Raw genomic sequence first — 21,278 nt, forward strand, 5'->3', positions numbered from 1 at the left:
ACAGCCTGGCAGATCCGCTCGAACGTACGCACGAGGAGAATCAGAGGCCGTTACGCATGGAGCAGGCGGCTGATACCCTCGTACACCCGAATCTGTATGTCAGAGACGCGTGTCCCAATCACGGAGAGGCCTTTACATGTCACCAGTAAGCAAAGCGAAATGGATAAAAGGGGAGCTTCCTCCCCAAGTAGCATAAGTTTTTTAAGTTTATTCTTCAATACAAAAACCCTTATAAAACCCTATTCTATTGGATCTCAGATCATCACATTCAACCTATACAACCTATACATTCTTTTAACTCCTTAATTTTACAAGCACAAAATTCATCAATTCTGGGCTCTTCCATCACCTTTAGTAATAGCATCCTTAAAAGAAAGACCACTTGGGATCATTGGCAAGACATGTTCCTGATGTGGGACAATCACATCAAGCAAATAAGGTCCTGGAATCTCCAACATTTTCTTCATAGCCTCTCTAAGCTCACATCTCTTTGTCACTCTCGCAGCTGGAATATCGCATGCCTCAGCAAACTTCAACATGTCTGGGAAAATCTCTTCTTCTTTTGATGGGTTCCCTAAATATGTATGTGCTCTGTTGGAATGATAGAATCTGTCCTCCCATTGAACAACCATACCCAGATGTTGATTGTTCAGTAACAAGATCTTCACAGGCAGGTTCTCTGTTCTTATCGTCGCCAATTCTTGGACATTCATGATGAAGGTTCCATCGCCGTCGATGTCTACCACTAGAGCATTTGGTCTTGCAATTGCAGCCCCCATAGCAGCAGGCAAGCCAAAACCCATAGCTCCTAGACCACCAGATGTTAGCCACTGACGAGACTTTTTGTACTTGTAAAATTGTGCAGACCACATTTGGTGTTGCCCAACACCTATGCTTATAACAGCATTACCATCAGTTAATTCATCCAGAACTTGAATTGCATATTGTGGAGGAATTGCTTCTCCTAAATTTTTATAGCTTAATGGGTATTTTGCTTTCTGTTCATTGATTTCGTCTCTCCAAGCAGAGAAATCGAGCAGGGACTTAGCTCCCTTCTTCTCCAGCAACCTATTCAAACCTTTCAGAGCAATCTTCAGATCAGCACAGAGTGCAACGTGTGGCTGCTTGTTCTTCCCCAAGGCTTCAATAAGGACATCAAAGAGAAGAAGAAGAAGAAGAAGAAGAAGAAGAAGATCGGAGGGGGAAGGAGAGAGAATGGGTATTTTAGTCTTTTTAACTAAAATTAACAGTGATTTAACTGAAAATCTAACGGGAGGGACTAATGTCATAGTTTTTAAAAATCACAGAGACTAAATTGAAGATTTTTTAAAACAGAGGGACAAAAGGTTGCATTTCACTAAATCAGAGGGACTAAATTACAGTTTACCCTAAAAATAAATAATCTAAATTAATAAATTTAAAATTTTTAAAAGAAATAAAATCACATAAAAATTAAAAATAAGTAAAATATAAAGTAAACATATCATAAAAAATAAATAATCTAAATTAATAAATCTAAAATTTGTGAGGGAAATAAGATTATTTATTTTTTTAATAGTTATACATATATAAATAATATAATTTTTTTAAATTTGAATAGAGAGAAAATTAATATAAAATTATATGATATTTTGTTATGACATTGAGTTTCATTAAATTTTAAAAATAAATTATCAATTGAATTTTCATTTATAAATATAAAAATTTCAAAATAATATTTAGATAAACTTTTGTATTGATTTGGTAACAAACAATTATTTTTATGCTTCAATTTTAAAAATTTAAGGGATTAATTAATGAAAATTTAAAATTTATTATATTTATTAAAAATATTTTATAAGTTGTTGAAGGAGCTAGGAGACTAATTATTAAAAAAATAAATTATCATATATAATTAAAAAATTATGAAAACCTCCTTGCCCCTTGATTACTCCTCTGATTACACGATGCAATGAGTTTCTGAACCCTAAGGTAACAGGAAAAGTGTCGAACAAGCCAGCTCAACCTCACCCATCTACATAGAATGGATATTGTATTCAGACCCACCATCTTCTGACACTATGAACGTCGACCAGAGCGTTTAATAATCATAATATCAAAGAGGTGTTTGACTCACCTTGTTCCGAAAATAATTTTTTCCTCTCCCTCAATTCTAAATAATTTATATCAAATACCTTAAATCTTAAAATTTCTCAAATTCTTAATCTCCTACTGTAAATAAAAATGCATTCCATAAGTTTATAATTATCAAATTTAAATTTATAATTAGCATTAAAATGTAATACTAGTAATATAAAAATACAAATATAGAAAAGAAAACACATTATTCGGCATATTATTTAAAAACTAGAGAATGTATGGAGAAACTCTCTAGTTAGCCAGTTATTATACAGTGGCAGTGGCAGGAAGAAATTTAAGTAGAAATACAATTTTTTTTTTAGTATAATTGACTCTAAGTAAGATCCAACTTAAAAACTCATAGTTTTAAAAACAACTTCAGTACCATTGATCTAATAGAAGAGCTAGGCTCCATTCCAAATCTTCAAAATGCAATTGGCTTACGAGCAAGTACAATAGAGTTGATCACATCATTAGTTGGATGAAAGATGGATAGAACCTCAAATCCAACCAAGTCATGCTCTTCAACCACAGGGTAAAGAAATGCTCTAGCCCCATTCGCACTTCTCACCAGTAAAATCCCTCCTTCCTTCATTTACTTTCTTATATGTCCAAGAATCTTCACTTTCTCTTCTTTGCTCATCCCTACCAAAGCTGCCAAGAATATACAATCATATTCTCCTAGTTTTTCCCTCATTTCCATTATATCACACTTTCAAATTTCATTCTTTTCTCAAGTTCACCATCAGACGCCACCATTCGGCGAGCCACATCATTAGCCATCTCATCAAGGTCAAAATTATCAAAGTGAGTAGATTTCAAATGATGGGTAGCCATTACAAGAGAGGTAAGAGGCATTGGACCAGATCCCACAAAGGCTACCTTCTTGGGTTGCACCATCCCATTCTCACTAAGAATCATATACTCCAAGTTGGCTAGCTTGACATAGTTTCCATAATAAGGAAAGAGATCAAGGTTGTTTAAAGGTTGAGGTATTTTGTTCAAGAATGTTGCAAATTCAAGCTCTAACAAACCTTCAGCTTTGCCACAGAGAACGATGAGGTTGTTTCGCATTTCTTGGACTTCTGGGGATAACGAGCGAATGTCTATGGAATATGGAGGGATACATAGTTTCACAAGGTGAGAGAAAAGGGTATTGACTTGCTTGGAAGGCCTTAAAGAGTCGAGTTTTGATATGCGGCAATGGATTTCAGTGATGCGAGCTATGAGTAGCTCTGTTGAAATTTGGGCTTCGAAGTTTGAGTTTTGGAGAGAAGCCATTGTTGTCTGCTGATTTGGTGGTGAGGTTAAGTTGTGCTTTGGAATTGGAGGGTGCTGTTGAAAGAAAGGCCTTGCTATACAAGTATTTATAGGGTTTGCGAAGGAACACGAAGATCCATATATCCATTGTTTAAAATAAAAAGAGGGATGTTTCATGCTTTGGACTCCAATGTAATAGCAATTCTTTTTTTTTTTTATATATATTTATAATAAATAAATAAAAATTAAAAGCTTCCTAAAATTAAAGAAAAAAAAAGGTTTTTTCTTTATATATATATATATATATAAATGAAATAACACTTGATTCCTTTCATACTAGATGTGGTGTATTTAATTACTAAGGAAATATTAAGAAGTAACCAAATAGCATAATCCCAGAAATGGTCCATGTTCACACAAACTTCATTATTGATAGTCAAAGATCCTTAGGCATGGAGCATGCCATTTGTATACAATCTAATAATCAATTCTTTTTTTTTTTTTTATGATTTTTAGTAACTTGAATTAATTTTTAATCGATTTTAAGATGAATTTGAGTATTAAATATATTATACTGGTTGGGATTCAGATAGAATATTTGTATAACTTTCGCAGGTATCCTCACTATTACTCCAAATTTTTTACCTACTTTCAAAATCTTTTTTTTTTTGAATTGGACTTTCAAAATCTTTATATGTTAAATTAATTATTTTCAATATATATTACTATTTTAACATTAGAAATAGTACTGAGGTCATTGTATAAAAAAAATAATAACAAGAGCACTAAAAAAATTGAGAGAAAATATTTAACCTACATATATAGGTGATACGGAGCAATTATCTTTAAAATTTACAATAGACTTGGATTGGGTCTAATTTTTATTGTTAATGTTTGATAAAAATGCACAATAGCTTTTCAGAATGAAAATTTCGAGACGCATGACTTTTAAAAGTATTATGAAGGCCGTAGGACTATCACAAGTTTGAGACAAAAATTTCACCGTTTAAGGATTAATTTTGTATTTTAATTTTTTTTATAATTTTTTATATTAGGATTTTCTATTATAAATAGTATTTTCTTAACTGTTTTGAAAATACTTTTCAATTTTTCAAAAATTTCAATAAGAGTTTTCGATTTTTAACTTTTCGTTTCTATTGTTTCATCTTAACCAAACATTATTAGGTACGGTTACTGATGTAGTCTAATCAGTTTTATATCGATAGATATATTTGGATATCAATGAACTAAATTTATTATAAAAAATATCTATTTTATAGTCGAAGGTAACTAAAATTAAATAAAAATATAAGGTTAATTACATATTTGTAAGTTATTAGGGAAATTTTGTGGTGTCCTCATCTTTTAATCGTCTCATTTCATATTTTAATTTATAAAAAATGAAATTAAGTGAATTTTATCAGCAAGCAAAAACGTGTGAATTCACGCATCAAAGAGAGAGCGAAACCTTAAAAAATAATGATGTGGAAATAAAAAATTAAATATAAAATGAATTAAAAAAATACATATTTTTTAATTCCTGAAGAAACCAGTATGCTAATAGGTGACTCGAAAAAAGCAACCAGAGTTTGAAGCAACAGAGAGTTAAATAAAAGTTGGAACAAGGAGATGGCGAATAATGGATATTAATTGGCAAAGGTGGATCGGTGAGATGAAAAAGTATGCTAGTTTTGAATCGTAGGTATTTTTACAGAGCTTTTGTGAGGTCTGGTGTTTGGCTCCATTTTTAACATCTAAATATTTTTTAAGTTTTTGAGTGCATATTTTGAAGGGTTTCAATCAGGAGATGAGGAAATTAAGAGAAAATGATAGGGATTTGAAGAGATACTATGTAGGGATGTAGATGGGGAATTTCTTGAAAGAGAAAGAACAATGGAGGTAGCAGAAAGTATTGCAAAGAGAAAGAAGAAAACACTTCAATTTTGTAAAAATTCACAATTTTATCATTATATTTACATTTTTACTATTTTTGCTTCAAAAAATTACTGACAATATACATACACCAAAATTATTGGATAATAAATTCATATTTGCACATTTTTAACACGTCACTGCACATTTTTAACATGTCACCATCAGAAGCCACGATTCCACGAGCCATATCATTAGCCGTCTTATCAATATCAAAATTATCAAAGTGTGTAGATTTCAAATGACGGGTAGCCATTACAAGACAGGTAAGAGGCATTGGACTGGATCCTACAAAGGCTACCTTCTTCGGTTGCACCACTCCATTCTCACTAAGAATCCTGTACACCAAGTTGGCTAGCTTAACATAGTTTCCATAGTAAGGAAAAAGATTAAGGTTGTCTAAAGGTTGACGTATTTTGTTCAACAATATTGCAAATTGAAGCTCTAACAGACCTTCAGCTCTGCCACACAGAACGATGAGGCTGTTTCGCATTTCTTGCACTTCTGGGGATAATGAGCGAATGTCTATGGGAGATGTAGACATACATAATATTACAAGGTGAGAGAAAAGAGTATTGACTTGTTTGGAAGGTCTTAAAGAGTCGAGTTTGGATATGCTGTTATGGATTTGGGTGATGCGAGCTACGAGTAGCTCCGTTGAGATTTGGACTTCAACGTTGGAGTTTTGGAAGGAAGCAGTTTGGTGAGTTGGTGGTGAGGTGAATTTGAGCTTTGGAATTGGAGGGTATTGTGGAAGGAAAGGCCTCTCCATACAAGTATTTATAGAGTTGGCAAAGGAATATGAAAATCTATATATCCATTGGTTAAAACAAGAAGAGGGATGTTCCATGCCTAACTCTCATATGATAGCAATTTTTTTTTTTATTTTTGACTGATGATTGCGCAATCTTGTTGTGATATATATGATAGCAATTCTTTTAGCTATATTTAACAAAATATATAAAACAAAACACTATTATATGAATTTTTCTTTTCAATGGAAGCCCTATATATAAATATATTATATTGTGTTTATAAAAAAAGTCTTAGAGTACCTTACCCATTTATTTTCATTTTAGATCTTCAAAACTTTTGTAGTCGTGCAATTAGCAAAACAATGATAATTATGAGAGGCTATAAAAAAAAATTGACGATATGAATAAAAATATAATTATTAATAACTATTTTTCTTAATATTTTTTATATGTGGTTTTACTTTTTTTCAGTTCAATTTATACTAAAATAGTAATTCGTAATATGATTTCATGCTAGTATTTTCTACAATATTTGAAAATTATTGTTATTTATTAATAGTGCGATACTAATAAAATCACAAAAGTGCGATATTACCTATAACTATTTTGATACAAATTAAATCACAAAATTTGAAGTGAAAAACTAATAAAATCACAATGTATTTTTTTTATTTCTTCCTTTCTTAAGAAGATTTATACTCGTTTCAGAGTGTATATATAAACACCTAATCAATAGTAAACCATCAATATATTTTTATAAGCTGAACCTATCATAATTTATAACATATATTTTGACTGATTAGATATATATATTCATGTGTCGGTAGATATTTTAATTTTTTTAATCGTTGAATAAGTTATTAATACTTTGTAAATTAGTAAACTTGAGTTCAATATAATATACTTGTAATAAACAAATCTCAAAAACCTTCATAAATAATACCGTCCCCAAAGAACATTTCATTCCTTTCACATTAGATGTCTTTTGTTTAATGTTGAGTAACCAAATAACATTTGATTCCAGAAAATAGTTTAAGTCCTTACTATTGATCTTCATTATTGGGAGTCAAAGATTATGGAAGGAGGCATGGAGCATGCTATACATATACAGTCTAATGATTAATTATTGCATGCTTTTTTGTTTTGTAGTATTAAATATGGCTACATCATTTTCATTATAGTAATAATAATCATATTTAAGATGATAATTCAAAATAAAATTAATTAAATTTAGAATAATTTTGATATCGAATATATTAAATAAGTTTAGTTGTATACAGTGTGATTTTCGGGGATATTCAGTTGCTGTTGTCTCAAAATTTCAGAATGTTTTCGGCCATGTAAAATAATATTAATATTTTTCTTTTTATTTTTGCAAATTTTTCATAAATATTAATATATTTTGAATCTCATATCGATTGGGATAGAGTAATGTGTCTAGAATTATATGAAGAAAAGTATCTTTCATTTTCTTGCTTTCTGTGTAATAGGATACAAGGATTATATAGTACAAAATATGATTAATTATGCCTATAATTATGCTATCAATCATCACCTAAAATCATGTTAGGATTATGCTAACTATGGTAACGTTAATTATTCACTAATTACAATTATGACAGAATATTCTTTCCAACACTCCCTCTCAAGTTGGTTCATGTGGATCCAACATGCTCAACTTGCCCAAAACATCATGGAATATTCGTTAAGAACTGCTTTGTTAGCAATAACAGAAATAAAGAACAAGCAAAGACTAAGAACAAGCAAAGACTCTCAATATTTTCAATCTTTTTGTGGTGTGTTACACCAATGCAACTGACACCGTTTTCTTTATATAATAGAAAAACAAAACAGGTTCTGCTATAATTCAGCTATCACTACTTCTACTAATTCCACTTCCTAAAAACTAGTTCAACCTCATAACAAACTAATCCTAACATTATGGAGAAATAATAAACAAATAAAACTAAATGCTTACTGCTGTAATTTTTTAGCAGAAGCTTATGACAACAAATAAAATAAACAAAACAAGTTTAATAACTAACATTCACTCCCCTAAACTTGTTGGCTATACTGTCTCAATCTTCTTCAAACTAATTTTCTCCCTCAACTCCAAGAACCGTTGTCTTGCTAACGGCTTGGTCAGAATGTCTGCCAACTGTTCATTTGTATTTACATACTCCAGCTCAATAACTTCAGATTGAACACATTGACGGATAAAATGGAACTTGGTATCGATGTGCTTACTTCGATCGTGATAGACTGGATTTTTAGCCAACGCTATTGCCGATTTATTATCTACATTAAGCTTCGGTTTCACCTGTTGTTGACTAATATCTCTTAAAATTATGCTCAACCAAACTCCTTGACAAGTACCAGCCGTGGCAGCTATGTATTCAGCCTCACAAGATGACAAGGCTACCACTTCTGCTTCTGTGACACCCAGGTTATAGGATTTTCACCCAAATAAAACAATACACCAGTTGTACTTTTCCGATCATCAATATCTCCGGCTATATCACTGTCACTAAATCCTACTAACTCCAAATTTGACAGTTTCTTGCTATAGATACAACCAAAATTCAGAGTACCTTTAATATACCTCAAAATCTGCTTTACTGCTGCAAGATGTGAGGTTGTAGGTGCCTCCATGTATCTACTCACAACTCCAACAGAGTAGGCTATATCAGGCCGTGTATTAACCAGATAGCGTAGACTTCCAATCACACTTCTATAGAGAGTTTTATCAACTTCAGGTTCTCCATTCCCATGCTTGCTCATCTTCACTTTCGGCTCCATGGGAATTGAACAAGAATTACACTCCCCCAATCCTAGCTTCTCCAGTATTTTCTTTGCATAACCAGCCTGACATAGAGTGATTGAATCACTATTCTGACGTACTTTTATGCCCAAATAATAGCTCAATAATCCGAGGTCACTCATCTCGAATTGCTTCTGCATTTCCTTCTTAAATTGAGTTATAACTTTTTTATTTGAGCCAGTTATAATTAGATCATTCACATATGTACCAACCATCAATATTTCATCTCTATTTACTCTTTTATAAAGTGCATGTTCCTATGGACATCTAATAAAACCAAGAAACTGCAAACTCTGATCAAGTTTAAAATTCCAGGCTCTAGGAGCCTATTTTAATCCATACAAGGTTTTATAGAGTTTTAATACCTTGTTTGGATTTTCCTTATCAACGAACCCTTCTGGCTGAACAACATACACCTCCTCTTTTAAATCGCCATTCAGAAAGGCTGTCTTTACATCCATGTGATGTACCTCCCAGTTCTTCATTGCTGCAAATGCCAAAATTAGACGTACTGTTTCTAATTTGGCCACTGGTGCAAAGACTTCGCCATAATCTACACCAAACTGCTGTGCATATCCCTTCGCCACAAGTCTCGCCTTGTGCTTCACAATCTTCCCTTCTGGATTTCTTTTTAACTTAAAAACCCATTTCATTCCAATTGCCTTTTGTTTCTTCGGCAAATCTGCAAGCTCCCAAGTACCATTCTTTTCAATTGAAAAAATTTCTGATTTCATTGCATCTACCCAGTTTTCGTTCTTAGAAGCTTCCTCATATGAGGTTGGTTCTTCTATAGAAAGAAAACAAAGACCAACGGCTACCTCTTCTGCTTCGTTCAGCTCTCTATAAATATCTTCTATAGATCTGAACTTTTTCGGTGTTGATGAGCTTGAGGATGAAGCTGATGTAGTGATTTCTGGCGTTGCCGAAGTTGACGATGATGACTCTGTTTGTCTTTCACCTTGATCAACTTCGATTTGTTCGCTGTTTTCCTCCTCTATTCTACTCTGTTTTTCTGAAAAATGAACAGTGAACATTCCACTTTCTTTTTCAACGCCAGTTGAGTCTTTATTCCAAGACCACTGCTTCTCCTCTTCAAACACCACGTCTTTGCTCACCATTATTATGTTCTTCAATGGATCTAGCAGTCTATAGGCTTTGCTACCCTCTTCATATCCCAACATGACTGTCTTTATACTCCTATCAGCAAGTTTAGGAAGATGTGTAGTGATATTCTTGACATGAGCAAGACAACCAAAGATTTTAAAGTGATAAACCTTTGGTGTCTTGTCATACCAAGCTTGATATGGAGTACCTGTTTCAACAGCTTTCGTTGTTGATCTGTTCAAGATGTAGACTGCAGTTTTAACAGCTTCTCCCCAAAATTTTGCGGGCATCTCCTTGCTCTTTAGCATGCACCTGGCCATTTCCACAACTGTCTGATTTCGCCTTTCCACCACACCGTTTTGTTGCGGCGAGTATGGTGCTGTAAGGAACCTCTTCAAGCCTTCCTTTTCACAAAATTCTTTGAAGGCAGTGGACACAAATTATCCTCCTCGATCTGTCCTGAAACTTTTAATCTTCTTGCCCTTTTCTACCTCAACACTGGTTTTAAACTTTTTGAACACAACCAGCGTTTCACTCTTATACTTCAAAAAGAACACCCACATGAAACGAGAAAAATCATCCACCAATAATAAAAAATATCTGTTACCTCCAAATGTTACTGGCAAAATTGGTCCACACAAATCTCCATGAATGAGGTCCAGCGGTTCCTTTGCACGATAATTTGCTGTTCGTGGAAAAGGAATTTTGTGCAACTTCCCAATTAAACATCCATCACAGAACTGATTAACTTGGGTTATTTTCGGCAACCCCTCTACCAATCTTCTGTTAGTCAATTGTCTCAATGAGTGGAAATTCAGATGGCCATATCGAGCATGCCAGAGCCATCCTTCATCTTCAATTTTCGCCATTAAACACACCTGCTCTACAAGACTCAGCTTCACTACATACAATCTGTTAGATTGCCTGTTCACCATGATAATTAAGCTCCGGGCTTTATCATAAACTTTCATTATACCATTTTCAATAACTACCTTATTTCCACTCTCATCCAGCTGACCCAAACTTATTATATTGCTTTTAAGTTTGGGTATGTAATAGACTTGTGACAAGATCAAGTGCTCATTAGTTTTACATTTAAAGAGCACTATCCCTCGACCACAGATTTCTATTACAGAATTATCTCCAAAGCGTACCTTTCCCACAATCGATGTGTCGAGCTCATGAAACATCTTCCTTTCTCCAGACATATGATTGCTCGCTCTTGTATCCAAAAACCAGGAATTTTCGGCTCCAGTATTTGAAGGTGGAGGTACGATCGTTTCATTCAACATCACAAACTCAGCTTGTCCATCATATGTGTTTTGCACTTCACACGTTTCTATCATCAGCAGTGAAGACTCCTCATCCTTCTGTTTTTCCGCTAGGTTCAGTTGTTCAGTCTTGTTAGAACACTCCGATGCGAAGTGCCCCATTTGTTTACAACTGTAGCATTTGATTTTACTTTTATCAAACTTTTTCTTCTGAGTTTGTGACCCTCCTTCAGCTCCTTGGTATGACTCACTTCTTCCTCAGCCTCTTCCTCTTCCACGACCCCTACCCCTGCCACCTCGCAAACTGCCTTGATCCCTCACTTCTTTCTTCGAGGAATTTGAGTTCTCTCGTGCCTTCCATTCTGCACGAGTGAAAAGAACAGTCTCATCCTTATCTCCAAAACCTTGGAACCTTTCTTCATGTGCTTTGAGGGATCTAATGATCTCATCGACAGTTTTCGAATTGAGATCACTAAACTCCTCAATTGTAGAGGTAATTTGAAGAAATTTTGCAAAGGTAGATCGCAGAAGTTTTTTTACCACTTTAACGTCCTCCACAGTATTTCCGAGGCCACTTAATTTGTTAACAATGATAGTGAGTTTCCTAGAATACTCATCAACACTTTCTGAGTCACCCATTTTGAGATCATCAAATTCACGCCAGAGAGTCTGCGTTCGAACCTCCTTCACCTTTTCTGCACCGAGATTCATGTTTTTCAACATGTTCCATGCCTCCTTGGCAGTTTTCCTGGCTCCCAGCTGTAGCAGTACATCTTCACTTATGCTTTGATAAATGGCTGCCAAAGCCATCTTATCTCTGCGGCTATCTACAATTTCAGGTGTTTCGATTGCTTCCCAAACACCTTGTGCCATCATGAAAACTTCCATCTTAATTGCCCAAGCTGCATAATTACTTCTGGTCAGCATTGGGTATTTAAGCGTGACTGACCCTTCCTTCTCTTGAATCCTCACACTTACTTCATTCGAGGTACCACCTCCAGTATCACTCATTTCCTCTTTTTGTTTTTGTTCTCTTTCTCTTTGCTCTCTTCTTGACCGCTCAATTTCTAAATGAGACATTAACGAAAATCAGGCCTTGATCTTGTGGCTCTGATACTAACTGTTAGCAATAACAGAAATAAAGAACAAGCAAAGACTAAGAACAAGCAAAGACTCTCAATATTTTTAATCTTTTTGTGGTGTGTTACACCAATGCAACTGACACCATTTTATTTATATAATAGAAAAACAAAACAGGTTCTGCTATAATTCAGCTATCACTATTTCCACTAATTCCACTTCCTAAAAACTAGTTCAACCTCATAACAAACTAATCCTAACATTATGGAGAAATAACAAACAAATAAAACTAAATGCTTACTGCTGTAATTTTTTAGCAGAAGCTTATGACAGCAAATAAAATAAACAAAACAAGTTTAATAACTAACATGCTTTAGTTAGGACGTCTGCCCATTGATCTTCCGATCGAACAAATGGTAATGATATCAAACCATTGTCCAACTTTTCCTTGATGAAATGTCGGTCTATTTTAACATATATTGTTCAATCATGTTGAACAGGATTTTCAGAAATGTTGATTGCTGCCTTGTTGTCACAACGAAGTTCAGCTACGTCCCCTGATAGAAATCCAAGTTCAAACATCAACTTTCTGATCCATAGTAGCTCTGCAAGTCCTTTTGCTATTCTCCTGAATTCTGTTTCAGCACTCGACAGTGCCACCACCTTTTACTTCTTACTTTTCCATGTCACCAAATTACCTCCAACGAAGGTAAAATATCTTGAAGTGGATCGTCTGTCGGTACGGTCTCCTGCCCAATCAGCATTCGTATATCCACTGATACTGAGATGACCATTCTTCTTGAACAACATGCCCATCCCATCTATTCATTTTAGATATCGAACGATCCTCAATACTGCCTCCATATGGTCTTGTTTTGGATCGTGCATGAACTGACTTACTAAACTCATAGCATACGCCACGTCTGGTCTGGTGTGTGATAAGTAAATCAGCTTTCCTACCAATCTCTGGTACCTCCCCCTATCTGCTGGTCCTTCTTCTAAATCTTTGCTCAACTCATGATTAACCATTACTGGAGTATCAACCGGCTTGCAGTCTATCATTCCTGTTTTGGCTAACAGATCAAGGATGTATTTTCTCTGTGATATCAGGATTCCATGGTCTGACCTGAGAACTTCAATTCCAAGGAAGCATTTTAACCCCCCAAGTCTTTCATCTCAAATTCTTGGAATAAGTTGTTCCTCAGCCGTTTAATCTTGTCCACATCGTCTCCTGTTATAATCATGTTGTCCACGTATATAATCAAACATGTGATTTTTCTTCCTCGTCTCTTCAAGAACAGGGTGTGATCGGAGTTGCTCTGCTGATATCCATATTTCTTTATTGCTTAGGTAAATCTCCCAAACCATGCTCTAGGAGACTATTTCAACCCATACAAGGCTCGCCTTAATCGACACACTTCTCCCCGTTTATATCCGCTTGTGAACCCTGGTGGAGTATCCATGTAAACTTCCTCTTTCAGGTTACTGTGTAGGAAAGCATTCTTCACATCAAATTGGTGAAGTGGCCAGTCTAGGTTTGCAGCAAGAGAGAATAGGACCCATATTGTATCAATTTTTGGTACTGGAGAGAACGTTTTGGAGTAGTCGAATCCATAGGCCTGAGTGTATCCTTTTGCTACCAGTCGTGCTTTATATCTATCCACCGTTCCATTCGGTTTATACTTTATAGTAAACACCCATTTGCATCCCACTGGTCGTTTTCCCTTGGGTAGCCAGCATTTCTCCCAGATTTTATTTTTCTCCAAGGCATCCATCTCGATATCCATTGCTTCAATCCATCTTTTGTCCTTCTGGGCCTTTATGGCATCCTTTGGTATCCATTCTAAGCAAATATTTTTCTGTAGTGTGATAAACTAAGGTGATAGATTCTCTCCTCTAGTAATATTTGCCATATGATACTTAGATCTGGCTGTCTCGAATTCTGGATCATATCTCCTGGGTGAAACTCCTCTATTACTCCAAGGGGATAGTACATAGTGGCCTGTTTCAGGAGACTCAAGGGAGATGGGTTCAGTGGTAAAGTTATTAGAGGAAGGAGAGGGTTTAGATTCATATACCTCAGTGGTGTATTTCTCAGGATATTCTACGGTTGCAGGCTCTGGTTGTGGCGTTGAGATTGAGGACTGTACTAGATGATCAATGTCTCCAAGTTCTGGTGTAGACTCAGGAAGGAAAAGTGGATGGACAGTCTCTGACTCCCTTGAGGATTTTCTTACTCTCCCTGAGGATAGCTAAGCCAACTTGAAAGTGGTGGTTCTGTTGTATTCTCCCCCTCATTGCCAATTGGTGAGGAGAAAAAATATTCGTCTTCAAGAAAAGTGCAGTCCATAGTGACCAGAAGAGCTGTCCCATCCGATGTTGGGCCTCTTATAAGTATGCCACCCACCAGTAAAATTATGGACGTGGGGGTGTGTTGAATCCCACATCGATTGTGGAAAGGGGTAATGTGCCCCTTATATGAGCCATAGGCAATTCTCCCCCGTGAGCTAGCTTTTAGGGTGAGTTAGGCCTGACCCAAATTTAACAATGTGCCCCTTAAAAGATCTTAGATACTGCTCCCTTTTGAACTATCTTGTAGGTTGAATTAGATCTGACCCAAATTTAATATAGTATTAGAGTCTCCCATCGACATTAGGCCCTCTGTAAATATTTCATGCTCTAGAGTAGTCCTACGCGTGAGGGGTTTATTGAATCTCACATCGGTTTGGAATAAGAATAATGTGTTACTTATAAGAGTTTTAGGCTCTCCTCTCATTTAAATTAGCATTTGAGATGAATTAAATCTGACCCTAATTTAACAAAATATCAAATAATTTGACCATACTATTAGTAATAATATAGATTTTCTTTAAAAAAAATCTAAATTTATTTACCGCAACAACAAAAATTATTGCTAATATTTTTTAAAATATAAAATAAATATAATTTTTTTAAAAGTAAAAAGATATTTTTATTCTATAAATCTATGAATTATAATTTTCACATAATAAATTTTATAATTTTATATTTTTTTATCTTATCACCAGTTAAAATTATTATTTGCTTATCAACTACTATCGCTATGTTATTTTTATATAACTTTCTAAAATACCATTTGATGTTGCTGAAAATAAATTGATGACGTGGCTGGAATGGAGCTGTATTGTGATTGGTCCAATGGAACTGTGTTGTGACTGGTCCACCTGCAAGACAGAAAACGTGAGGTGGTTAGCACCTACGGTAGCCACTCTGACGCCCAAGTAAGGATTTAAGTTCAAGGTTTGCTTGTTTGGGCGAATTCTTAATTTTGTTAATGTATGTTGAAATTTATTATGGTTTTGTGTGGTCTTAAGTTTTCTGAGATGATAAAATATGAAATCCAGCTTTTGCTTGCATAGTTAGGTGAGGTTTGGGCTGTGGCAGAAAGCAAAATCGGATTCTGTATTTGTAGAAGAATTCAAGTTCGGCCGTTGAACTTGCCCGTAAAGGCCGCTGAACTTGCCCGTAAAGGCTACCACTTTAGGCAGCCTAACCTGCTTATGAAAATTAAGACTTTTGGGTCTATGAGGGACTTTAGGCCATCGAACCTGTCACCTAAAGTCTCATGTTTAGCCGTTTCAAGACTATTTTATACGTGTTTTCTTATACGCTTTTAGGGATATCTTGGAATAGTTTTAAAAACTGTAAAAGTTATGTTTGATCCATCATATAAGTCCATCTATTTAGGATCAAACTTGAGAGACCGTAGAGCCAGCAGTGAGATGACTACTTTAAAGAGAGATTGGTATCCACCATAAGTGAATAAAACTAAATTAAACTCTTATTTTAATTGAATCAAACGTTTTAAGTATACTCATGTATCACAAATGCATGTATATCTGAATAGGTTGTTCTGTATTAAATTCACGAATATGATGCATTGTATATCTAACTGTTGTTATGGATGGATGTTGGATGACCCACTAGCTCTCGAGCATGATATGATATGTTATGTATGACGGATATGAAAGTCTAGGTCGAGACACATTCTACGCCCCTAACATTATATAAGAGAAAAACCAGGGTACCTATTCTATGCCTTAGCAGTATGGGTATACTATATTAAATACGAAATTCTGGGGAGCACCCTTTGTGGGCCGAGCAATATTGAAATTTTATAGAGTGTTACTAGTGACAAGTCCATCTTGTTGCGATTTATCTGTGTTATATATGACGCATACATAGAGCATATATTTTATTAAACTACTTTATACCTTGTTTCTACTCCACTAGGCTTCAATAGCTTATCTCTCTCTTCTAATCCAAGGTTTGAGAATCAGAGTTAGTGTGGACATGAATTAACGTTATAGACTGGTATTGTGCTTTGACCAAATTTTCTTTTATGATCTCCTTTGATAATGATCTTAATATGTAAAAGTTTTAAATTTCATGTTTATATCGAATCAAACTATGGTATATAATTATAATTATATTGGAGTATTTTATGAGGTTCTAGTATAAGTTTATATTTTATACTATGGATGTATTCACATCACAAATTTGGTTTATGTTATGATAATATAGTATGTATGTTTTTTAAAATCATGTAGGGATTGTATCAGATATAATAGAATGTATAATAGACTTGCTATATGTTCCGACAACCTTAAATCGATTTGAACTTTAGCACCGATAACAATATGGTTTTTGAGTCATTACATTTACTGATAGCCATGGTGACATAACATTGACATGGTAAGTGATATAATAATTCCGTTAGTTTCTAATACTATAAATAATAGTTAAATACATTTAGAGCAATTTTAAAATGTTATGTTTTAATTAATAAAAAATTACTGTGCATAATGTAAACAAATCAAAAGTAGATTATTTTAACTCTATAGAAATTTATCAAAAATTTAAAATAATGATAGAAATTAACCAACTAAATAAGAAAAAAATCATAAGAATTAAATTTAAAAATTTACTACAACACTAAATCACAATTATTAATTTTTTTATTTAAATAACAATAAATATTTTCTTACTACAATAAGTGATTTATACAAAAATTTATGAAAAATAATAATAATAATAATAATAATAATTAACCAACCGAATAAAAAACTAAACAAAATTTAATTTAAAATTTACTGCTATATTAAATCATAATTATTAAATTTTTTCTATCTAAATTATATTAAACGTTTTATTGTTACACTAAATGACTTATATAAAAATTTGTCTAAAAATAAAGATAAAATTAACATACATATTTGTACACATCTAAAATAAAAATAAAAAATATAAGTATAAATAAAATAATAAATATAAACATACATGTTTCAAAGAATGGGAAACCACATAAATTTGAAGCAGAAGGAAAATGAGAAAGTTAATCCACAAAAATTTGAAGTAGATGAAGAAGGGAAATGAGAAATAAGTTTTAATGAGAAATAAGTTTTTTTTTTAATTTTTTTTTTATCCGTTGGGTGGATTGCTTTGCCTTTTAAGCCATGGTGGTGTAGGATTTATAAGGGAGGTAGGGTATAGGCGTTGCATGCAAACTAAGACACCTACATGCAAGAGTCCAAGAGTCCGACTATGTTCGACAGTATTACTATCGATCCCCCATCGATCGACTCCACACCTCAACAACTATACACCTCAAGATGACACCTCATGATGACAGGCTTTGTTCTTGTCGTCTTGTTCGATTTTTTTAATGTTGAACAAGTTAGCTTAACTCCACCAATCTACGTGAGGTGAGGTGGGTTGTGCGTTGGATTCAATATCTTCAACACTATGAATATCGAATAGAGCGTTTGATAGTTACAGTGTCAAGAAGTATTTAACTCAATCTTATTCCAAAAATAATTTTCCCCGCTTCCTCAAAATAATTTATACTATTTGAATCTTAAAATTTCTCAAATTCTTCCTTAATCTCCTGCTCAAAATAAAAATGCATTTCATAGCTTTATAATTACCAAATTCAAATTCATAATCAGCATTACTTAATGTACTACAACTGGTATAAAAATACAAATATCCAATACTCTGATAAAAGAAAACACATAATTCTGCATATTATTGAACAACTAGAGAAAGTATGAAGAAGCCCTCTAGCCTAGTTATTATAAAAGTGGCAGAAGGAAATTCAAGCAGAAAAATATTTCTTTTTTTGGTATAATTGGCTCTAAGTAGGATCAAATTTAAAAACTCACAATCTTGAAAACAACCCCAGTATCATGGATTTAATATAAGAGCTAGGCTCCTATTCTAAATCTTCAAAATGCAATTGGCTTACGCGCAAGAACAATAGAGTTAATGACATCATTAGTTGGGTGAAAGATGGATAGCACCTCAAATCCAACCAAGTCATGCTCTTCAACTACAGGGTAAAGAAATGCTCTAGCCCCATTTGCACTTCTCACCAGCAAAATCCCTCCTTCCTTCATGTACTTTCTTATATGTCCAATAATCTTCACTTTCTCTTCTTTGCTCATCCCTACCAAAGCTGCCAAGAATATACAATCATATTCTCCCAGCTTCTCCCTCAGTTCCATTACATCACACATTTCAAATTTCATTCTCTTCTCAAGTTCACCATCAGAAGCCACGATTCCACGAGCCATATCATTAGCCGTCTTATCAATATCAAAATTATCAAAGTGTGTAGATTTCAAATGATGGGTAGCCATTACAAGAGAGGTAAGAGGCATTGGACCAGATCCCACAAAGGCTACCTTCTTCGGTTGCACCACTCCATTCTCACCAAGAATCCTATACTCCAAGTTGGCTAGCTTAACATAGTTTTCATAGTAAGGAAAAAGATCAAGGTTGTCTAAAGGCTGAGGTATTTTGTTCAAGAATATTGCAAATTCAAGCTCTAACAGACCTTCAGCTCTGCCACACAGAACGATGAGACTGTTTCTCATTTCTTGCACTTCTGGGGACAACGAGCGAATGTCTATGGAAGATGAGGGGATACATAGTTTCACAAGGCGAGAGAAAAGGGTATTGACTTGCTTGGAAGGCCTTAAAGAGTCGAGTTTGGATATGCTGCAATGGATTTGAGTGATGCGAGCTATGAGCTGTAGCTCTGTTGAGATTTGGGCTTCGACGTTGGAGTTTTGGAGGGAAGCCATTGTTGTTTGGTAATTTGGTGGTGAGGTGAATTTTGAGCTGTGGAATTGGAGGGTGTTGTAGTAGGAAAGGTCTCGCTATACAAGTATTTATAGAGTTAGCAAAGGAATATGAGGAAGTAATCTCCATTGTCTAAAAAAGAAGAGGGATGTTCCATGCCTTAACTCTAATATGATAGCAATTCTTTTAGCTATATTTAACAAAATATACAAAACAAATTATATGAAAGTTTTTTTTATGGAGGCTGTGTTAGAAAAAAATCTTCAAAATGATTTGACTTGGAAAGAAAATAGATGAGAAAGGATGACACCAGCTAAAATTAGTATTTCTTTTGAAAGGAATAAAAAAGTTCCATTTATTTTTATTTCGATCTAGATGTTTAACTCTTACTAAAATAGTAGTTATTAGCAACGAAAATTTTTATATGATAACAAAAAATACTAATGCTAAAAATAAAATATAGTTATTAAATAATATTTTTAAAAAATTATATAAAAAATATAATGTGATTTCCCTTCTTTTTTATTTTAAAATTTATAATTTAATTTATTTCAAATACCATATTTATATTAATTTATTTCAAATACCATATTTATATTTATATTTATTAACGGTATCCGAAAATTATTATTATTTATTAATACTATAATATTACAAATAACTATTTTAATATAAATTGAATTATAAATATTGAAGTAAAAATTAATAAAATTATAAGATATTTTTTTATATTTATTTTTTTTAATAAAATTCATAAATAATCAACTAATTGATTAAAGGCAAGTTTGGGATAGAGTTTTTGAATATCATATATTTGTAATAAATAAATCTGAAATAGCATTTGATCCCTTTCACACTAGATGTCTTGTGTTTAATGTCCACAACATTGATCTTCATTATTGGGAGTCAAAGATTATGGAAAGAGGCATGGAGCATGCTATACATATACAGTCTAATGATTAATTCTTGCATGCTTTTTTGTTTTGTACTATTAAATATGGCTACATCATTTTCATTATAGTAATAATAATCATATTTAAGACGATAATTCAAAATAAAATTAATTAAATTTAGAATAATTTTGATATTTAATATATTAAATAAGTTTAGTTTTATACTCTGTGATTTTCCGGATGCTCAGTTGCTATCTCAAATTTCAGAATGTTTTCGCCCATATAAAATAATATTTATAATTTTTTTTTTTATTTTTACAAAATTTGTGGTTAGGATATAAGCTTATTATATATTAATAAAATATATAACTTCTTGAGATCTTTAACTTATGACATACGGACATGTATTAGAGATGAGAATTTAGTCGGTTTAATTCTAAATATTTTAAATATTAAAAAAATAATAATCGAGTTAATTTTTGAGTAAAATGATTTTCATAGATGCTGTATTATGTCTTGAATTTTATAATTATGTCTTATCAAATGGATCAATAGAATTAATTCTTTAATATAATTTCACATATCAATTATAATTTATAGCTTCTCAAATTATAGAATTTAGAATTACTATCGTACCCTATATCACATCATATAGTCATGACAATCGAAATTAAAAAGAAAATCTAATTAGGTAATTATCTATATTTCAGTATTAGTAAAATTACTTATTTTACTACCTTTTACTTAAAGAAAAAAATTCACAAACGTAAATTTCTTGTTTGTAAACAATGAAACTTTATTTATAATTAAATTTACAAACGGATCTTATTCGTTGTTATAAACTTTATTTATAATTTTATTATAAACGGATTAAAGATTTATTTATATTAAAACCGAATTTTCAAATAGAAAAGTTATT

General features: G+C 33.2%; 3 protein-coding genes and 1 pseudogene across 3 annotated transcripts; all 4 read right to left on the reverse strand.

Annotated features, from left to right (window-relative positions):
* Window positions 1-326: 326 nt before the first annotated feature.
* Window positions 327-2,713, reverse strand: LOC122721796 (acetolactate synthase 1, chloroplastic-like). Its single transcript, XM_043950718.1, has 2 exons — window positions 2,563-2,713; window positions 327-1,141 (listed from the first exon to the last, which is right to left on the reverse strand). The coding sequence occupies exons 1-2, from the start codon at window positions 2,711-2,713 to the stop codon at window positions 327-329; spliced, it is 966 nt and encodes a 321-aa protein (XP_043806653.1).
* On the reverse strand, window positions 2,512-3,429 carry LOC110630884 (annotated as a pseudogene).
* A 1,978-nt stretch (window positions 3,430-5,407) lies between these two features.
* Window positions 5,408-6,082, reverse strand: LOC110600540 (nicotianamine synthase). Its single transcript, XM_021737400.1, has one exon. It carries the CDS (start codon window positions 6,080-6,082, stop codon window positions 5,408-5,410), a length of 675 nt encoding a protein of 224 aa, XP_021593092.1.
* Window positions 6,083-18,463: 12,381 nt separating this feature from the next.
* LOC110630864 (nicotianamine synthase) lies at window positions 18,464-19,498 on the reverse strand. The gene has a single exon (XM_021778489.2). The coding sequence runs from the start codon at window positions 19,466-19,468 to the stop codon at window positions 18,608-18,610; it is 861 nt and encodes a 286-aa protein (XP_021634181.1). The 5' UTR covers window positions 19,469-19,498; the 3' UTR covers window positions 18,464-18,607.
* Between the last annotated feature and the right edge of the window lie 1,780 nt (window positions 19,499-21,278).

The sequence above is a fragment of the Manihot esculenta genome, chromosome 14 (genome assembly GCF_001659605.2).
Source record: "Manihot esculenta cultivar AM560-2 chromosome 14, M.esculenta_v8, whole genome shotgun sequence".
Lineage (NCBI taxonomy): Eukaryota > Viridiplantae > Streptophyta > Magnoliopsida > Malpighiales > Euphorbiaceae > Manihot > Manihot esculenta.